Source organism: Rhinolophus hipposideros, assembly GCF_964194185.1.
Source record: "Rhinolophus hipposideros genome assembly, chromosome: 12".
In the NCBI taxonomy this organism is placed as follows: domain Eukaryota; kingdom Metazoa; phylum Chordata; class Mammalia; order Chiroptera; family Rhinolophidae; genus Rhinolophus; species Rhinolophus hipposideros.
This window is the reverse complement of record NC_138058.1, coordinates 39,769,632-39,786,868: the sequence shown is the minus strand read 5'-3', so window position 1 is coordinate 39,786,868 and position 17,237 is coordinate 39,769,632. Positions and strand designations below refer to the sequence as shown.

The 17,237-nt window shown below is 40.9% G+C and overlaps 1 protein-coding gene across 2 annotated transcripts; it reads right to left on the bottom strand.

Annotated features, from left to right (window-relative positions):
- Positions 1-8,150: 8,150 nt before the first annotated feature.
- Positions 8,151-15,634, bottom strand: GPR75 (G protein-coupled receptor 75). Of its 2 annotated transcripts, none has more exons than XM_081069503.1 (2): positions 15,452-15,634; positions 8,151-11,053 (listed from the first exon to the last, which is right to left on the bottom strand). In XM_081069503.1, the coding sequence occupies exons 1-2, from the start codon at positions 15,571-15,573 to the stop codon at positions 9,403-9,405; spliced, it is 1,773 nt and encodes a 590-aa protein (XP_080925629.1). In that variant the 5' UTR covers positions 15,574-15,634; the 3' UTR covers positions 8,151-9,402. The 2 variants fall into 2 exon arrangements, with proteins under 2 accessions (XP_080925629.1, XP_080925630.1); XM_081069504.1 differs by having other exon boundaries at positions 8,151-11,126; positions 15,452-15,585.
- Positions 15,635-17,237: the final 1,603 nt, after the last annotated feature.

Sequence of the window (17,237 nt, the reverse complement as noted above, 5' to 3'; positions counted from 1 at the left end):
GACTAGAAGTTAATGAAAGGAAACAAAAATGCTATAAATGGGATCAATAAAGTCAATTTTGTTCTTTAAAAAAACTAATAAAATTGTTGATATTTAGTAAGATGGACCAAAAAAAGAGGAAAAGGCACAGATAAACAAGAAAGAGAATGAAGAAAGTGACATAACTGATTTTGCAGAGAATAAATAGAATTGTGAATAACTTTATGCCCAGACAGTTAAAACTTAGGTAAAACGGGGAAAGTATTTTTAGAAGAATATAATCAATAATATATTACTACGTTAGATTACATAAAGTAATACTAATATTATATAACATATAAATGAGCTTAAGATTAAACAGAAAAACTGTGTGAGTTGTAAAATTATTATAGAAATTGAATCAGGTATTGAGGAAGCCCAATGAACTTGGTAAATTTACCACTTTTTTTTTAATGGCTTTTAGCCTGAGGATAGGCCCCATTAGAGCTGCATCAAAGCTAAAATTAGAATAGAATCCTGCGGTTTTACCAGCTGAGAAATCGGAGGATGGAGAATTTCAGGGCACCGGGAGCAGCTAGAAAATAAGAGAAAATCCTGGCAGGGACGTAGTCACAGAGAAGAAGCCTTAAACTCTGCATATAAAATCTGCATATAAAATCTTTGGCTGACCCATGAACTACTGAGGCACAGGGCAACTTCAAGACACCCAGCTAAGACTAAAGAACCGCACAGAAATTTCAGCTGCTGCTTACGTAAGGAAGACAGGGTTTGAAGTTTGAGTTCAGCCAAATTAACTGTCTGCTTGATTCGGGGAAGACTAAATAGATATGACGGCCAAATTTAACTCCTAAATCTTGATTGGATTCTGAATTTTAAAATATATCTATATATGTAAACAATGTTTTCAGAACAATTGAGGCAAGTTGAATGTGGAATATTAAGTGATGCTACTGAATTAGTGTTGATTTTCTCAGGTATGGAACTGATGTTATAGTTGCACAGGAAAATGTCTCTTATCTTCAGAGATGCATGCTGAAGTACTTAGCAGTGAAGTATATTTTCACGTGGTTTAGAGAAAGTGAAGGGAGTGTATCTATAAAGAAAGAGATAAATCAAATGTCGCCAGTGATGAATCTGTGTAAGCCGGTCAATTCAAATGAGGGGCATTGTAACGTTGTTTCAACTTTTGGTGGATTTGAAATTATACAAGAAAATTTTAAATCATTAAAAAAGAATCAAAGAACAGAGTGCAGAGTATACTGCATTTAGTGAGCATATTTTTTTTTTTTTTTTTTTTGAGAGCCCACTGGCCCATGTGGGAATTGAACTGGCAGCCTTCGGAGTTAGGAGCATGGAGCTCTAACCCCCTGAGCCACTGGGCCAGCCTAGTGAGCATATTTTTTATGACACTATTGTTAAGTGTAAACGAATTGACTTGTGTTATAAAGTGTATTTCGTATGGTGGGTTATGGCCAAAAAAGTTGAAAAACACTGCAGCACTACTTACTACATGAGTGACCTGAATTAGGGTACTTAAATTTTTTATACCTCAGTTTCCTTACATGTAAAAAGGGGAATAATTACAGTAACTACCTCATAATGTAAGGTGCCTGGTATAGAGTGATGCTTCTCTCAAAAAATGTAGATATTCTTCTTCTTCTTCTTATTATTATTATTATTAAATGGAGCAGTTTGGGTGGGAGGTTAGTGGAAATACCAATACTTTGACAAAGTTAACAATAAACATTTCAACTTCAGAGCCCCCTCCAAAATATAAAGCTTCTTAAAAGTACCAAAGAGTAGATACGATAGTAAGAGATTACAAGGCGAAAATGTAAGAGACAATAAGAACCCTAAGAGGTAAATGAAGGATGGTAGTTACATTTGACCTGAAGGCATTTGCCAAACCTAGAGAAATTGAGGTTCAGTTTTGACGACCTTCTCCCTCCTCTTAAAAGGAGATCCATTCCCCATAAAATTGGGACCCCCAAAGATCTACACCCTTGGAGTAGGGGTAAACAAGAAAACTCACCCCACTCCTTTCTACTCCACATCCAGAGGACCTCAAGAAATGGAAGGAAAAAAAACACCCCTTATAGTTTGTAACCATAAGCTTATTGCCTAATGTATAAGGCATATCATCTAGATAGTTCCAGAACATTTCAAGTTCAAGACTGGTAATACACTTAGATGCCTGGAAGAAAGAAGGAGACACACATTTTTTCTGGAAGGATGTACCTTTATCTAAACCATTGTTCTCAACCAGTGGAGAGAATTTCCATAGAAATTTTTTCAAGGAAAATTTGGAGCTCACAGTCAAACTAAACAAAGCATGAAAGAAACAAGGTACTTTGTTTCATGAGGGAGTACCAGCAAAAATAATAGACAAGGTGCCTATTAAAAAATAAGATATTAAAATTACCAAAGTTATTTTTTTCTTTTTTTTTAATTAATTAGATTTATTGGGGTGACAATTGTTAAATTACCAAAGTTATTTTAGAAAAATATCTTTACTCTGTTTAAATATATATAGAAACTGGAAAATTTCAAATAAAACATAATAGGTTTTTTAAATGAGAAAAAAATTTTTTTCTAGAAATGAAAAATACAGTAATAATAATTAAAATGAGAGATTTGATGATCAGTTTTAACAGACTGAATTTAGGTGAAGAGAGAATTCATGAACTGGAATATAGATTGGAAGAAATTATTCAGAACACAGTCATGCATTGCTTAACAACAGGGTGCATATGTTCTGATAAATGTGTCATTAGGCAATTTCATTGTGCAAACATCATAGAGTGCTCTTACACAACCCCAGACGGTATAGTCTACTACACACCTCAGCTATATGGTATAATCTATTGCTCCTAAGCTACAAACCTGTATAGGATGTTACTTCTCTGAAGACTATAGGCAACTGTAATACAAGGTTATTTGTATATCTAAACATACAAAAGGCACAGTAAAAATATGGTATAAAACATTAAAAATGGTACACCTGTATAAGGCACTTACCATGAATGGAGCATGCAGGACTGGAAGTTGCTCGGGGTGAGTCATTGAATGAGGGTGAATGAATGTGAAGGCTAGGACATTGCTGTACACTACTATAGATTTTATAAACACTGCACACTTAGGCTACACTAAATTTATAAAAAATATTTTTCTTTCTTCAGTAATAAGTTAACCTTACCTTACTGTAGCATTTTACGTTAGAAACTGAAAATTTTTTAAACTTTTCAACTCTGTAATACTTAGCTTAAAACACAAACACATTATACAGCTGTACAAAAATATGTTTTCTTTATATCCTTCTTTTATAAGCTTTTTTCTATTTTTAACATTAATTAAATTTTTTTTGTTTTTTTTTTACTTTCTAAACTTTTTTGTTAAAAAGTAAGACACAAGCACATATATTAGCTTAAGTCTAGATAGGGTCAGGGTCATCAATATCGCTATCTTCCACCTCTATATCTTGTCCCACTGGACGGTCTTCAGGGACAATAACACACATGGACCTGTCACCTCCTATGACAACAATGCCTTCTTCTAGAATACCTCCTAAAGGACATGCCGGAGGGTCTTCTTGAGGAGGCGTTACTCTTCAGAAATACGTCCATGGTGGTTTGTTTGGTTTGCTTCTTTTTTTCATCATAGATTTGCTTGTAAGCAGATAATGCACCATAAACATTACATTAACATTTCATTAACTCTATTAATGAAAACCTTTTGGTGTTGGGGTCCATGTTTTCACACTTTTCAAGAAGCTTGTTGAGGCCTGCAAAATCTTCTGCTAAATCTCTAATTGTAATTTTCTGGGAAGGGGTGGGCGGGTTCTTCTTTTTCTTCTCCTGCAGTTTCCTTTGCTCTTGCCTCTTCTTTAGCTATACATTCCTGTTCCAGTTCTAACAACTCATCATTAGTTAATACCTCAGGAACGAACTCTGTGAGCTTCTCAGTGTCATCCTCATCCATACCCAGGCTAAAGTTGTTTGCCTTGTTTGAATCTCAACCACAGCCCTCTTGATTTTTGCAACTTCTGCATCCTTGGCAAACTCTTTGAAATGATGGATGAATCTCTTGAGTTTCTTCTTCCAGATGCTATTCATATACTCCTTGGTGACATCGCACCAAGCCCAACCAAGGTTCTTGATGTTGTCATAGGTGTTATAATCCTTCCAGAATTGCATCAGTGTCTTCTCAGTGTCTTCCTGAGTTGCTCCAATAGCCTAGGCAAAAGTCCTCCTCAGGCAGGAGGCCTTAAAAGCTGCTATAACTCCTTGATCCAGTGGTTGGATCAAAGAGGTGGTGTTTGGAGGGAGAAACGCCACTTTGATCTTGGGATAAGATCACCAATAAAAGGAGGATGTCCAGGAGCATTATTAACAATAAGCAAAATCTTGAAAGGTATGTTATTCTCAAACAGAGTTTCTCCATTTCACTGGCATAGCAATTCAGGAGGGCATCTTGGAAGAGAGGCTGGGTCGTCCATGACTTCTTATTGCTGGTGTAGTGCACTGAAGCGTGTGCTTAAGGATGTGCTCGAAGGCCCTGGGGCCTTCACTGCACCAGATCACAAAGGATTTCAACACTATTCCCAAGTAAGACTGCTATCCTGTCCTTAAAAGCCTTGAAACCTGGCATTGATTTGGCCTCCTTTTGGATGGAAGTCCTTTCAGGCATCCGTTTCCAGAATGGAGAGGTTTCATCCATATTGAATATTTGCTCTGGCAAGTAATTTTTCTTCAAAGTCAGCTTATCTAGAGTTTTCAAAAATTCTTCAGCTGCCTTCACGTCAGCACTCGCAGACTCACCACTCACTTCCACATTATGTAATGAACAACAATTCTTGATTTGTTTAAACCACTCAGAGCTAATTCAACACTGTAGTTGGATCCAGCCTTTTCTTTGAAAATGGCAAACTTACTTTTGCTTGGCCGTGATTGTCATGGTGCTGAGAGGAATACACTTCTGTGTCTGGCCTTCAATCCAGGTCATTAACAGTTTTTCCACGTCTGATACAGGACCTGCTCGAATTTGTGTTAGTCTCATTGCCTTCAATGAAGTAGATACTATAACAACTTCTGTCACTTTGTTCTTGTTCTTCTGAATCGTAGCTCTGGTGGAATGGAATATGCCAGACTGGTAAGCAATGATCATCACTGAATTTCCACTTTCATAGTCCTTAATCACTTTTAATTTTGTTTCCAGCTCAATCACTGGACGTAGCTTCTGACCGGCAACATTAAGAGTGGATTTTGTACACTTAGGGGCCACGATGAATAAAATAACATAAGATTAAATCAAGCACAAGAGAAAATGATGCAGTCAAAAGACATGATAAACATGAGATGTACAAGACTACTGCAGGTATAACATGGCATACTGTTTTACAGCAAACTTTTTTCATAAGGAGAAAAAGTACACTCTAAAATAATGGTTAAAAGTATAGTGAATACATCAACCAGTAACACAATTATTTATTATCATTATCAAGCATGATGCACTGTACATAGTTGTATGTGTTCTATTTTTATACAACTGGCAGCACAGGTTTGTTTACACCAGCATCACCACAAACAAGTGAGTAACGCATTGACATCATGATGGCTACATCACAAGGCAATAGGAGTTTTTCAGCTTAATTACCATGTCATGGGCCCACCATTGATCAAATCGTTGTTGTGGTGTATCACTGTACAAAAGAGAAACAAAGACAGAAAAAGTGACAGCCAAGGTAAGGAAAGAATAGAGAAAATGGGGCCGAAGCAATATTTGAAACAATAATGGCTGAGAATTGTCCACAACTGATGAAAGAAGACATCGGAACATAGATTCAAGAAGTCCAATACATCCCAAGATAAATAAAAAGATACATATCATATTAAAACTGCAGAACACTGAAGACATAGAAGAAGATAATAAAAGCAGCCAGTCTGGAATAGAGGAGGCATGTTTTTGTTTAAATGAGAGAAGGGACTGCATTATTTCAAGTGAGAGAATGGTCTTGTTGCTGTTGCCGTCATTTGAAAGAATGGCTAGAAGTGTGGCTACAAATGTTGAGTACCAAAAAGGAGGACCATTGAGGACCGATGAGATTGGAACTCAAGTCCCTGTCCCAAACCTCTTTTCGGTTACCGTTTTAGTGTAACTATACTTTCCAGACTTGTGGACAGCTAGGGTTTTAGATGCAAATTGGGTTCCACCAAATAAATGCATATGCCAAATTTATTTCTGCAGTAGTGTTTTTCTGTTCAGCCACTTGCTTTGGAGGTGTCAAGAGGATTAGTTGTCGAGGTAGTAGTAGAGGCAGCAAGTTCCTCATCTCTGAATATCTACTTCAACAGGGTGGTCCATGAAACCAAAAGTCCAAGGAGGCCTCTTGACTTCCCCTTTCTGAGTTGCAGCAGAAGTAGTAGCTCTCCTGGTTAATCAGGCTGGTAGTGTTTATTTGGAATCTTTCTTAAAAACCCATCATAGAGCCCTGATGTTCTAATAATTTAGTAGATAGCTAATTTCCTATATTCAATCCCTTTCTGCTTAATATTTTCTGATTCTGAAAACCAAACTCTGATTGATAAACTAAAAATGCCAAAATTCTTTATCGTTTTTCAAATTAATCTCATTTTAAAGAAGTTTTTGAAATATTCAGTCAGGACTTTCCCGGCTGGGTGAGAAACTTAGTTTGGTAAATAATTAACATTTGGAGCTGTTCTTGGTTAGTCTGAGTATCATGCATGCTACACAGTATGGTCAAAAATGTTATTTCATCTCTTAAGGAAAATAACTCTCTCTGAGCTTCACCAGATTGGTATCCATTCTGCAATAACGATCACTACTATTCTCCGATTTAAATAATTAGACATGAAAGTCATAGTATTGTAATCTGATGTTCAGAAATGTTAGGATTTTCAATATTTTTCAATATTTTTATTTTCTAAACATTATTTTAAAAGAACATTAAAAGCATCAGAAATACAAATCTGGCCTAATGGTTAACAACAGAAGAATTATAAAATGTTTGACATACATACAGACTTTGCATCACAGTAAAGCATCAAGAGAACTAATTAATATGCCCTGCTAATTAGTCATATTCAACTGAATTCTCATTACTTTTAGTTCTCATTTTAGCCCTTATGAAGAGAGAAGTTATATACATCTACCTATATGTACATATAGATACAGAGAAAGGCTAAGAATCTAGCCCACTATCCTTCATGCAAGTTGAATCAATAATTTATTGATGAGTGAGCATAAAGAAACAGAATATCTCATATGCACATGCTTAGTTTTCTTTATGCTATAATTTTCACCTTCCAAAGATAGGTCAAGTCATTTCAAAGGTCACACAGGAAACCTGTCATTTTTAATATTACAAGTAGAAATTACATTTAAAAAAACCTTTTATTGAATCATATTGGAAATGCCTGGCCAAAAAAGAGATACACACTTTAAAAAGTTTGAAATACCTTCTGGATTAATGTTATTAATTATAAAGCCACTAGGCTTATTGGCATAAATACCAAATTCTGAATTTAGACAAAAATCTAATTGAAAAGCACTATTGAAAAGTGCCACAATTCTTCAAATGATCTTGGAAGAGGATATTCGATTTCTTAATTCTTTGTTTAAAAAGAGGTAATATACTAACCTATCTCATGGGAGTATTAATGAATGAAAATAGTGTTATATTAAAAATATAAAAGCACAATTGAAACTGGTAATAGTGACTTCCAAAAATAGCGTTCAATTTCAAAAAAATGTGAAAGAGTGGATATTTTCTGTTCTATTATAAAATTTAATAGCAAAAATAAAGGAAGAAAGGGAAGAAGAGAGTCCTAAAAAGTGAATTTGAAAATAAAATGAAAACTGTATCTCAATCTCAGAAACAGAAATGACTGATTTATACTGAACAGTAAGAGTTGTAAGATGAGGCTGAACAGAGTTCTAGCTGAGTATCTACTGTGTCTTCTCCATGCTTCTCAGGACCTCTGTATGTGGGAACAACATGGGAGAGGGTGCTATAAATTGAATATCTTTCATCCAAAGGAGTAAAGTGCCTTCCAAGCTGCAATAACTGTTCTTGAATATAACAATTTATAAAGATAGGTTTTGTATCTTGATGTTCATCTTGAGTCTAGCAGTTAATAGTTCAAAAACTGTAACAAGTTCAAATGTTAACTATATGATGAAAATATTTTTCCATAAAAATGTGAGTTTACAGTTGTTATGCTAGGCATCACCGAGTACACAGTAAAATCATTTTTAGGTATAGAAATACTTAATCTAGTTTTCCTACTGCCCACCTCTAGTTTAAGATTAACAGGGGAGAAAAAACAATTAATTTGAAAACAGATCATCTGAAGAATTTTTCTATCACGGTAACATATAAAGGAAGGCAAAAAATATATATATATATCTAAATAGTTACTTGGATATTTTTTGTCAAGTTGTTAACAAACCAGTCTCACACAGAAGGAAAGCACAAATCAAAACATTCCCAATCTCATCCTGTGCCTTCTTAATAATAAGGATCGTCTAACACATAGCAGTCTAGGTTGCTTCCCACATAATGACACCCTGACTGAGATGAGCACATTTAGTACCAACTCTCCCAGGAATAGCATACCTCTGCCATAGATGCAGTCCTCTTCACCAGGATAAGAATATTCCAAAATGGAATAATTCACTTTTACCAAGCAAAAACATCTTTCTTTTTAAAAAGAACTATACAGCTACTCAATTGACACAAAATAATAATGTCTATGATAAGAAATGGTAATAAGCATAACACCATATTCCTGTTTAACTGTCTTATGAAAGTACCCAATGGTTATGGATTTTTGGTAAAGGTAGTTACAGATAATATTTCTGATTTTCTGCTTTAACAATATATTATTTATTCAAATGAGCCTGCTACCAAAAAAGCGTATTGTTCCCCATTTCAACACTTCAAAGAATCAAAATTTATACTTCAATTAATAAAAATAACACCTCAGGAAAGATCATACTTTCACATTCTTGAAACATTCCAGCTCACAAAGACTTTGACGACCCATAAGACTGACCCAAATGATCATAATCAGTTCATTCTCTTCTTTAACATAGTAGCATGATCATTCCCGGGCATCTATTTAAAAATTTAGTACAAAAGATTGGAGCACAGGTCAGGGTAAAAATCTAAATAACAACCTTTTACATCAACTCTTACAATGTTAAGAAACCGCAAAGAAATTAACAGATGCTAATACTTCAGACAAAAGAAAACCATCACTGCCAACTGTTTAGCTGAATCTTTACGCTTCGATCTAGTACTGGTCTCACAAAAGTGAAAAACAAAACAAAACAAAACAAAAACCCATCCATTAGTATCAGAAACAAAAGCAGTTTAGACAAGATTCTCCAGCCTCCAAGACTCTAAACAGAGGGCACTGGGATCTGCCTGGTTGAAGTGCTGTCATAGTCTTGCATTACGTCATTAGTGGTGTGATAATGCATGGCAATATATGAGTTGGCAAATCCTTTAAAAGAGTTTCCTGGCTGCAAGTTACACGGAATGCTGTCTTCCTGGGACGGGCTGCTGTTATAGATGCTGTAGTACGGCTCGATTCGCGTGTTGATGGGCGTTGAGCTGCTCTGACCGTAGTGGGGCTGTCCCGCAGAGATCTTGGGGCTGACCACACTTTCCTTCGAATGACTTGGGCCACAAGCCTGGTCCACAAATTTCTTCTGAGGCTTAGGAGACAACATGTAGGCAGAGTTTGTTTCATGATGGGAGGATTTGTTTCTGTTGACTTCGAGGTTCCCTTTTCCCATGGCCCGAAGTCGAGTCTTCTGTTTGCAGCAGAAGAAACCCAGGCCTACGTACTGGAGGCAACAGAGCATTTTCCTTCTCAGCCCTGCACTGTTCCGGGAATATATAAAAGGGTTCAATCCTGATTTGAAAAATATAAGGGTAAATCCAAACAGTTCAAACTGGTAAAGGATGAAGCTCCCATCGCTGGACAAAACGACCTGCACCAAGGAAATCCCCAGGGGAAGGCAGCACACCAGGACGGACAGCACGATGATCACGCAGGTGACCACTGCCTTGGAATCCTTCACTGTGGAGAGATTGACACCTGACATCAGCTGCAGCCGGCTGGCTGCAGGGGTGGGCAGCTGGCTGGGACTCTTGGCGTAGCCATGGGTCTGAACATGCTGCAGTTTGTTGTAATTCTGGTTCCTGTACAGGGCCGGCACGCTGCACTGGACGGGATCTCCACCTCCCTTCACGGGTGCCCCCATGAAAGGCTGTGGTCTGGAAGCATCCACTGTAATCACGGGGGGGCACTTTCTGACTTGAGCATTTTTCCGCAGGGTCTGAGCGATCATGATGTAAGAGACAGAGACCACCGCAACACAAAAGGTGAAGTCGACCACATAGAGAGACAGAACGGCTTTCCCTTCTCCAGCAATCAGGCTGGACATGGGGAGGCAGAGGTGGGACTTGCTGGTTTTCAAGGTGGCCAGGGTGGCGAGGGTGAAACTGGTGGCCCAGAGAAGCAAAGTGAGCAGCAAGGTGCAGGGAAAGGAGGCCGTGCGATTAGGCTGCTTCCCGAGCACCATGCGGAGCCGGTGTAGGGCAATCACGGCCACCGTCTTGAGGGACATGATGATGAAGCCGGAACTGGTGAGATGGAAGGTGAAGCAGAAAGCGTCCGGTACGCTACTGGCTGAGCTGAAGAACAACACAAAGGTGAACATGGGGGCGGTCACGCCACAGATGAAGAGGTCACAGAAGGACAGGTTCAGAATCATGAAATCAAAGTTGGTTCTGAATTTCCTGAAGGCTGGATCAAAGAAGGACAAGAAGACAATGGAGTTCCCGTAAGAGCCCAGGCAGAAGATGACGGCGAGGAGGAAAGTACAGGTGACCAAAGTGGCCGTATGGATGACATCCTGGAGATTCTCCCGGACAGCTGTGCTATTTCCTGCCTGCGAGGGAAGTACGTGGAGCAAGGTGGTGTTGGCAGCATCCTGAAGGTGGTCCGTTGAGTTCATTTTCAGAGAGAAAGGACTCTTCCTTCTGTGGGAAGGGAGTCAGGGCCTCAACTCACAGATGAGCGATATGTGACAAAAGAGAACCAAGGCAGAAAAGCCTGCACACAAAAAATGCATACCCAGAAACAGAAAGGGATTAATGTAGAAAACAGTGACCTCATGATCTTTGACAAAAGCACTAGAAGTTTTCAGCTCTGACCCAGTGCACAGACAGCTTTTCTCTTCTCAAAGCCCAGCACAGAAAAGACACAAACACCTCGAAATACATTCATCCCGCTAATTTTAGGTTTTATGACACAGTGGTTTTCAAATTAGTTTAAGCATCTCCTGGAGAGCAGGTTAAAAAGAGCAGATTCCTGGGCCTCCCCCATTGAGATTCTGATTGAAGGGTGTACAGATGTTACTTTCAGAAACACTCTTGTGCCAGATACTGGAGACACAAGAACACAACCTCTCTGCCAGAGATCACAATCTAGTTGGAGATCAGCCTTTGTAATGACAGCCTAATGTGGTAAATCAGATGATAGCAGGGTGCTATGGAAGTAGGAGAAGGGAAACTTAATCCAACACAGAGTGGAGGCTGAGAGAGGCTGCAGGGAGTCTTGGTGAGGATGGGCTAGCTGGGTGAAAGGTGAGGGGCAAGGAGAGAGACAGACAGGCTCCTAGAAAGGGAGTAGCTCTTTGCAGCAGGACTGAGGCGAGAAACAGCACATGCTTAAAATATAAGCAGAGGGTATTGCTGAAGTATATTGTGGGCCTTTAAACAACCCCCACAAATCAACAAATCCTATTTCTTTCCTGAGGAAGAATCCTTTATTTTCCAGTACTTATAATTTCTTCTCCCTGCTTGTGATTTCTTGGCCAACTCCATACCCTCCTTTGGAAGAAAACTTTGTATAGGACCACATTTGAGGGGAAAATGAAAGTAATGAAGGGTTATCGGAATTATATTTTATGAGATTTATAAGGTGCAAAGCACCGCTCTGTAAACTCTAAATTGCTCTGTAAATGTGAGTTATCATTCTTCCAAATGATGAAGCAGGAGGTATGCACCCACTCATGCATTTATTCATTCAATTTACATTTATCACGTGCATACTATATGCCAGGTTGATGCTAGGTGATGTGGGTAAGAAGATGAGAAAACAGAGCCTCTACTTTAAAAGAATAACTTGTTTTTCTTCTTGCTCCTTTTTCTTAACCTTTTTTTCTCCCTATTTTCAACGAGATTTGAAGTACACTCTGTTATTTCAAACCCCAAAGCCCTGAGTGACCTGGTGTCCACCCTGCTTCCAAAGATGTTTCCAAGTGGGACAGCTTAAGTTGTTCCTTGGACACTGGTGCCATGTTCTTGACAACAAAAACAGTATTTGCTTTAATCCAACATTTTAGGAATAACCAATGGCACTGGGGAAGTCCAGGGGTGATGTTCAGAATATTTAACTACCAGGTCAAGCTGGGGCCCAGAGTTTAAGCCTTTTAGTGCTGGATCATGGGGTGCAGAGGAAGGGGCCAGGTCAGTGAGGGATTACTGGGGGCTCCAAGAAGCAGCTATGGACCACCCAACAGAGAAGCCTCTAGCATTTAATAACAGGTATGGTTGTGCCCGTCACTATCAGGCAAATTTCAATACTGGGGAGATCCATACAACTAGCTGCTGTCCTTCATGAAGGAAGAGGATAACCTCTTTCATATTCTCAATGGACAAATAGTAAAGATCATGACAATATGATGAATTTCTCCATTGGGAAGTGAGACCAACTTTTCTGTACTTTGCTTACAAAAGTCTGTGTGAGAGAAAGATATAAATCCTAACCTTTTGTTTCCTGATGATTAGAATTTTAAAAATAACAATGGATAGCTTATTGTTTTCACTTAAGATTGTGTCCTGTTTCTGAACCCTTTTTGATACCTACGTAGTGAGAAAGACATCTTTTTACTGTTTGTTTTTTTAATTGTTAATTGGAGGATTGATGTTAACTGGTGAAAAGAAAAGTAGAAGAGAAAACCCAATGGGAGGAGGCAGGAAGAGCAGATAAGGGATACTGCTGTTTACAGCAAAGTTTAACCCAAATTCCTGCTTCCCTCTTCACCCCTGCTCTTTTCCCTACTTCCAAAGAGGAAGCCAAGGATTGGAAGTAGGGAAAAGAGCAGGGGTGAAGAGGGAAGCAGGAATTTGGTTTGGGAAAATCAGAAGGATGAAGAGTCTGAAATTAGGATGCCAACAGAAATATCGACTAACTGAGTAATAATGAAGAAGTCGGGTGATGGAAGTTATGAAGACCCCAGGCAAGGAGAGAGAAAGCGAGTTTTCAAGGGGGAAATGATATGATGAGGCACCAACATTCGTCAAGGGTAAGAGGCAGGAGGAAAAAAAATTGGAGGAATTGAGGGGCAAATTTCGCTTGTGGTACAGTTATATTTTTTTGCAACAAATTTGTTTTCAATAGATTAAAAAATAAAGGAAATTCTAGATCAGGAAGATAATTATCAGTATCATTATTAGTATGTTAACTTTACTAAGTGCTTATGACGTGCCTGGCCCTGTTCTCTGTGCTCCATACTATTAACTTACTGAATCCTCACAACAGCCCTGAGATAGTGCAACTTACCCTCATTTTATAGATGAGGAAACTGAGTCAGAGAGTACACCTAAGTTAAAGTGGTAGAGCATGAATTTGAACCTAAGCAGTTACTCACTAAAGCCCCCATTCCTCACCACCATGCTAAACAGAACAGCAGAGAGATGGAGGCAGGGGTGCTGGTGGGATGGGGAGTCCGGGAATCGCCAGGTCAGGAGGTAGTTACAGCAGCTGTAATTTACTGGGTGGTTATTTTATGCCAGGCACTTATACTAGGAGCTTCACATAAGTTATCAAACTCTTTTCATTCTCATAAATTATCAAACTCTGTTTCATTCCCAATATAATCCTATGAAGTCGAGTAGGTATTGCAATCTCTTCACAACTCCAAGTTCCTGGAACCCAACATTTGAATACATACATATACATCCACTTTTTTGTACCTTTTTGTCAAGGTTGATAATTATGGTTCTGGTATAAAGTAATTATAATTCACTCCTACTGGGATAATTAGAGAAAAAGGAGTAAGAAGCTGGGAAGAGAAAAGGGAGGAAAAGCAGAAGACAGAATAGAAGTAAATGTTTTGCCAGAGAAAGGTGAGAAGCAATAAAGGAAACGGAGGGAAAGTAAATCCAGGTGTTAGCACTAACGTTGGGACAATAAAAAAGAGGAGGCTGAGATCACAATTTGCAATGAAGTTATGAAGGCAGAACTAGAACACTCAGGGATATGGTGGGGGGAGGGGGCTGAATACCTATTGGCTATGCCTAAATATTATATAAAGGTTACGAACTTTCTTTTCAGTGCAAGCATAAAAGCTACTCTAGCTCCGTGACTACAAATAGGTCCTGGAGGAAGATGTGATTATGGTCATAAAATCAGAAAAATTTTAAGTTGGAAAACCAGTTTTAAGGAGGCATATTAGCCGCAATAACACGAAATGAATTTATATCCTACGCATCTTGTTACGACTAAGGAAGAGTGATCCTAAAGTAACTAGTGTGCCAGGAACAGTGAATGAAAATTTATGTACAGTGGCAATAATGTCTCATTAAGATGTGTGAAGAGCCTCTGATAATTTAGTGTGCTGTCTTCATATTTTAACACATATCAGAACATTGTAGATGAGCTTTCACAAGTCATCTCAAGACCTAGATTCTTCGCACTCATTCTTTCCCTCATAATGCCTTAAATTCCTCGAGGGTAGGTATTTTCAGAGCCTAACCCTCACTGAGAGCAAGGTTCTGTATTACCATTATTCCCATTGTATTGCTATTGATCGGAAACCCTCAGTGAAGTTACATGACTTGCCCAAGGTCACTAAGATTCAAGTCAGATTTATCTGACTTCAGAGCCCAAGCTCTTTGTCCCCACTTGAACGACCTCTTGAAGCCTGGAGCAGCCGACGGGGTGGGGTAGGGTCCGTGGATGAGGGAGACGGGGAGGCTACGGCGCCCCTCCCCCACAGTCTGGGAATGGGGTGGGGTCAGAGGTCGACCCCTGCCCGGGGCTGGCGGTGGGTAGGGGCTCCCGGGGCGGGGAAGGAAGGCCTCTGCGGGGCCAGGGAAGCTGGTGCGAGTCTGCAGAGGGTCGGTGGGGCACGGAGCGCTTGGCCAGGCCCGGTGGCGTGGAGGGGGTTGCACAGCCCGCGGAGCCAGGAGCCCCGGAGCCCAGGACGGGCCGGCAGGGACGTGGCTGCCCCACAGGCCGCGCCAGGGGCGCAGGTGCGCGGCGGCCGGGCCTGGACCCGCGCGGCGCGCCCCTCGCTAACCCGCTGGCTTCCGGGGCCCGGCCTGCCGTCCCGCGGCGGCGCCTCCTGCAGGGCCCGCGCGGCCTCTCACCTGCCGGGTGGCCGCAGCGCCGCCCTCCTCCTCCATCTCGCGGCGCAGACCCCCGCTCCGCGCGCCTCCGGGAACGCTGCAGGGCTGGAGGCTTCAGCGCCATCGCCGCCGCCTCCGCGCATCCCGGGAGCCGCGGCCGGCCAGCCGGGGGCGCGGAGGCGCCGTCACGGAGCCGCGGAGGGCGCCGCCCCCGCCGCCGGACACTCCGGCCCGCGCCCTGCACCCTCCCCGCCTCGCGCTCCGCCCGCCGCCGGCCTCCGTCCCCCGCGCCGCGCGAGGTGCCCCGGGCTCGCGGCTGCCCGGGGTGGCTCGGAGCCGCCAGGAAGACGGGCAGGCGGGCGGGGTAGCAGGAGGAGGAAGGCGGCGGGACCGACGGCAGCCAGCGGCCCACGGGGGCTTGGCCTCGCAGGTGGCAGCCGTGGAGCGGGCGGGGCGGCGGCCCCACGCCGCGCGGGCCGTCCTCCCTGGCAACTCGCCAGGCCCGCGCCCGCCTCGCTCCGCTCCCGGCCGCAGCCAACGCGTTTTCTCCTCGATTAACTGGCGGCGGCGTCCAGTTTGGTACTTGAGACAGACGTATAATTTGTAAAGCAACTCATGACAATTTAAATCAAACCACCTTTATTTAAAATAATCACTCCCCCGCAGCCCCTCAGCTCTCTGGAAGTATTAATGAATTTAACAGAGGGAATTCAGCAAGGGGAATCACTAGAAAACAAATGCAAAATTAAAAAATTACCCAAGCAAATACTCAAGCCAAGACACCACGGACAAGGATGTTGAATGCAAAAAATCTTGAAGAGCACTGGTGCTAGGTGTGCTCCCCAGGCGAGTTTTAGGAAGGAAGAACACGAAACAAAAACTACCATCCTCTCCTTCTCAAGTCCACAGCATGTCCCAAATAACGAACTCATAAAATGGGTTTTAGTTTCAGAAGCATCAAGTAACCTTCCTAACTATGTTCGCTATTCTGGGTAATTAGGATCCTTAGGGCTTTTCTAACCTCGGGGGTAGTGCTCTTTAGATATAATCAGAATGCTATTTGAAATGCCCTTTCCTTCACCCTGGTGCCAGTAAATTCCATTCAAGCGAAATACTTAGTGAGAATATTACTACTGAAATCCTATTCTGGCTAAGTTTATCGTTTTAAATAGAACTGTTTGGTACCAACAGGTACCAAAGAATTTTATTTATGCATATTAACTTATCTTTCCGAGTTCCCTTTTGCTTTCACCAAAACAAGAGGGCTGGATAATTTATGAAGTAGACCTTCAGTCCAGGAGTTGCAAGATTTTCCAATTAATTCCCACCTTATACTCCACTCCCAACTACTTCAGTGCAGCAGTTCTAATCAATGTTGTAATGGTGACCTTGGACCCTAGAAATAACCAACAGAAAAAGTTTAGTACTGAGAGTGGAAACTCAATTTATATCCCTTTCCATATTACTTAGGTACTGCTTAAGTAATTGCCAGCTCATTTCCAGGCATTTGGCCACAACAGATTATAGTAGTATGTTTGGGCTGGAATGAGGCAGTTACACGTACAGGAGAAATTCTCATACTGGAAAAACAAACAAACAATTCACAGTTGTAAAGGATTCTAGAGATCCAGACGAGGAAATCAGGAACCGAGGTTCCAGAACTAGTTAGTACCATCGGCAAGGCTACAGTTGCTATAATTTACAAAGTGTACCAGCCAGTGTGCCAAATTAGAAAGAACACTGGCTTAGTAGTCAAAAGATGGAAAATCTGCAAGAAACCCCACAAGCAGGGCTGGCTATAATGTTA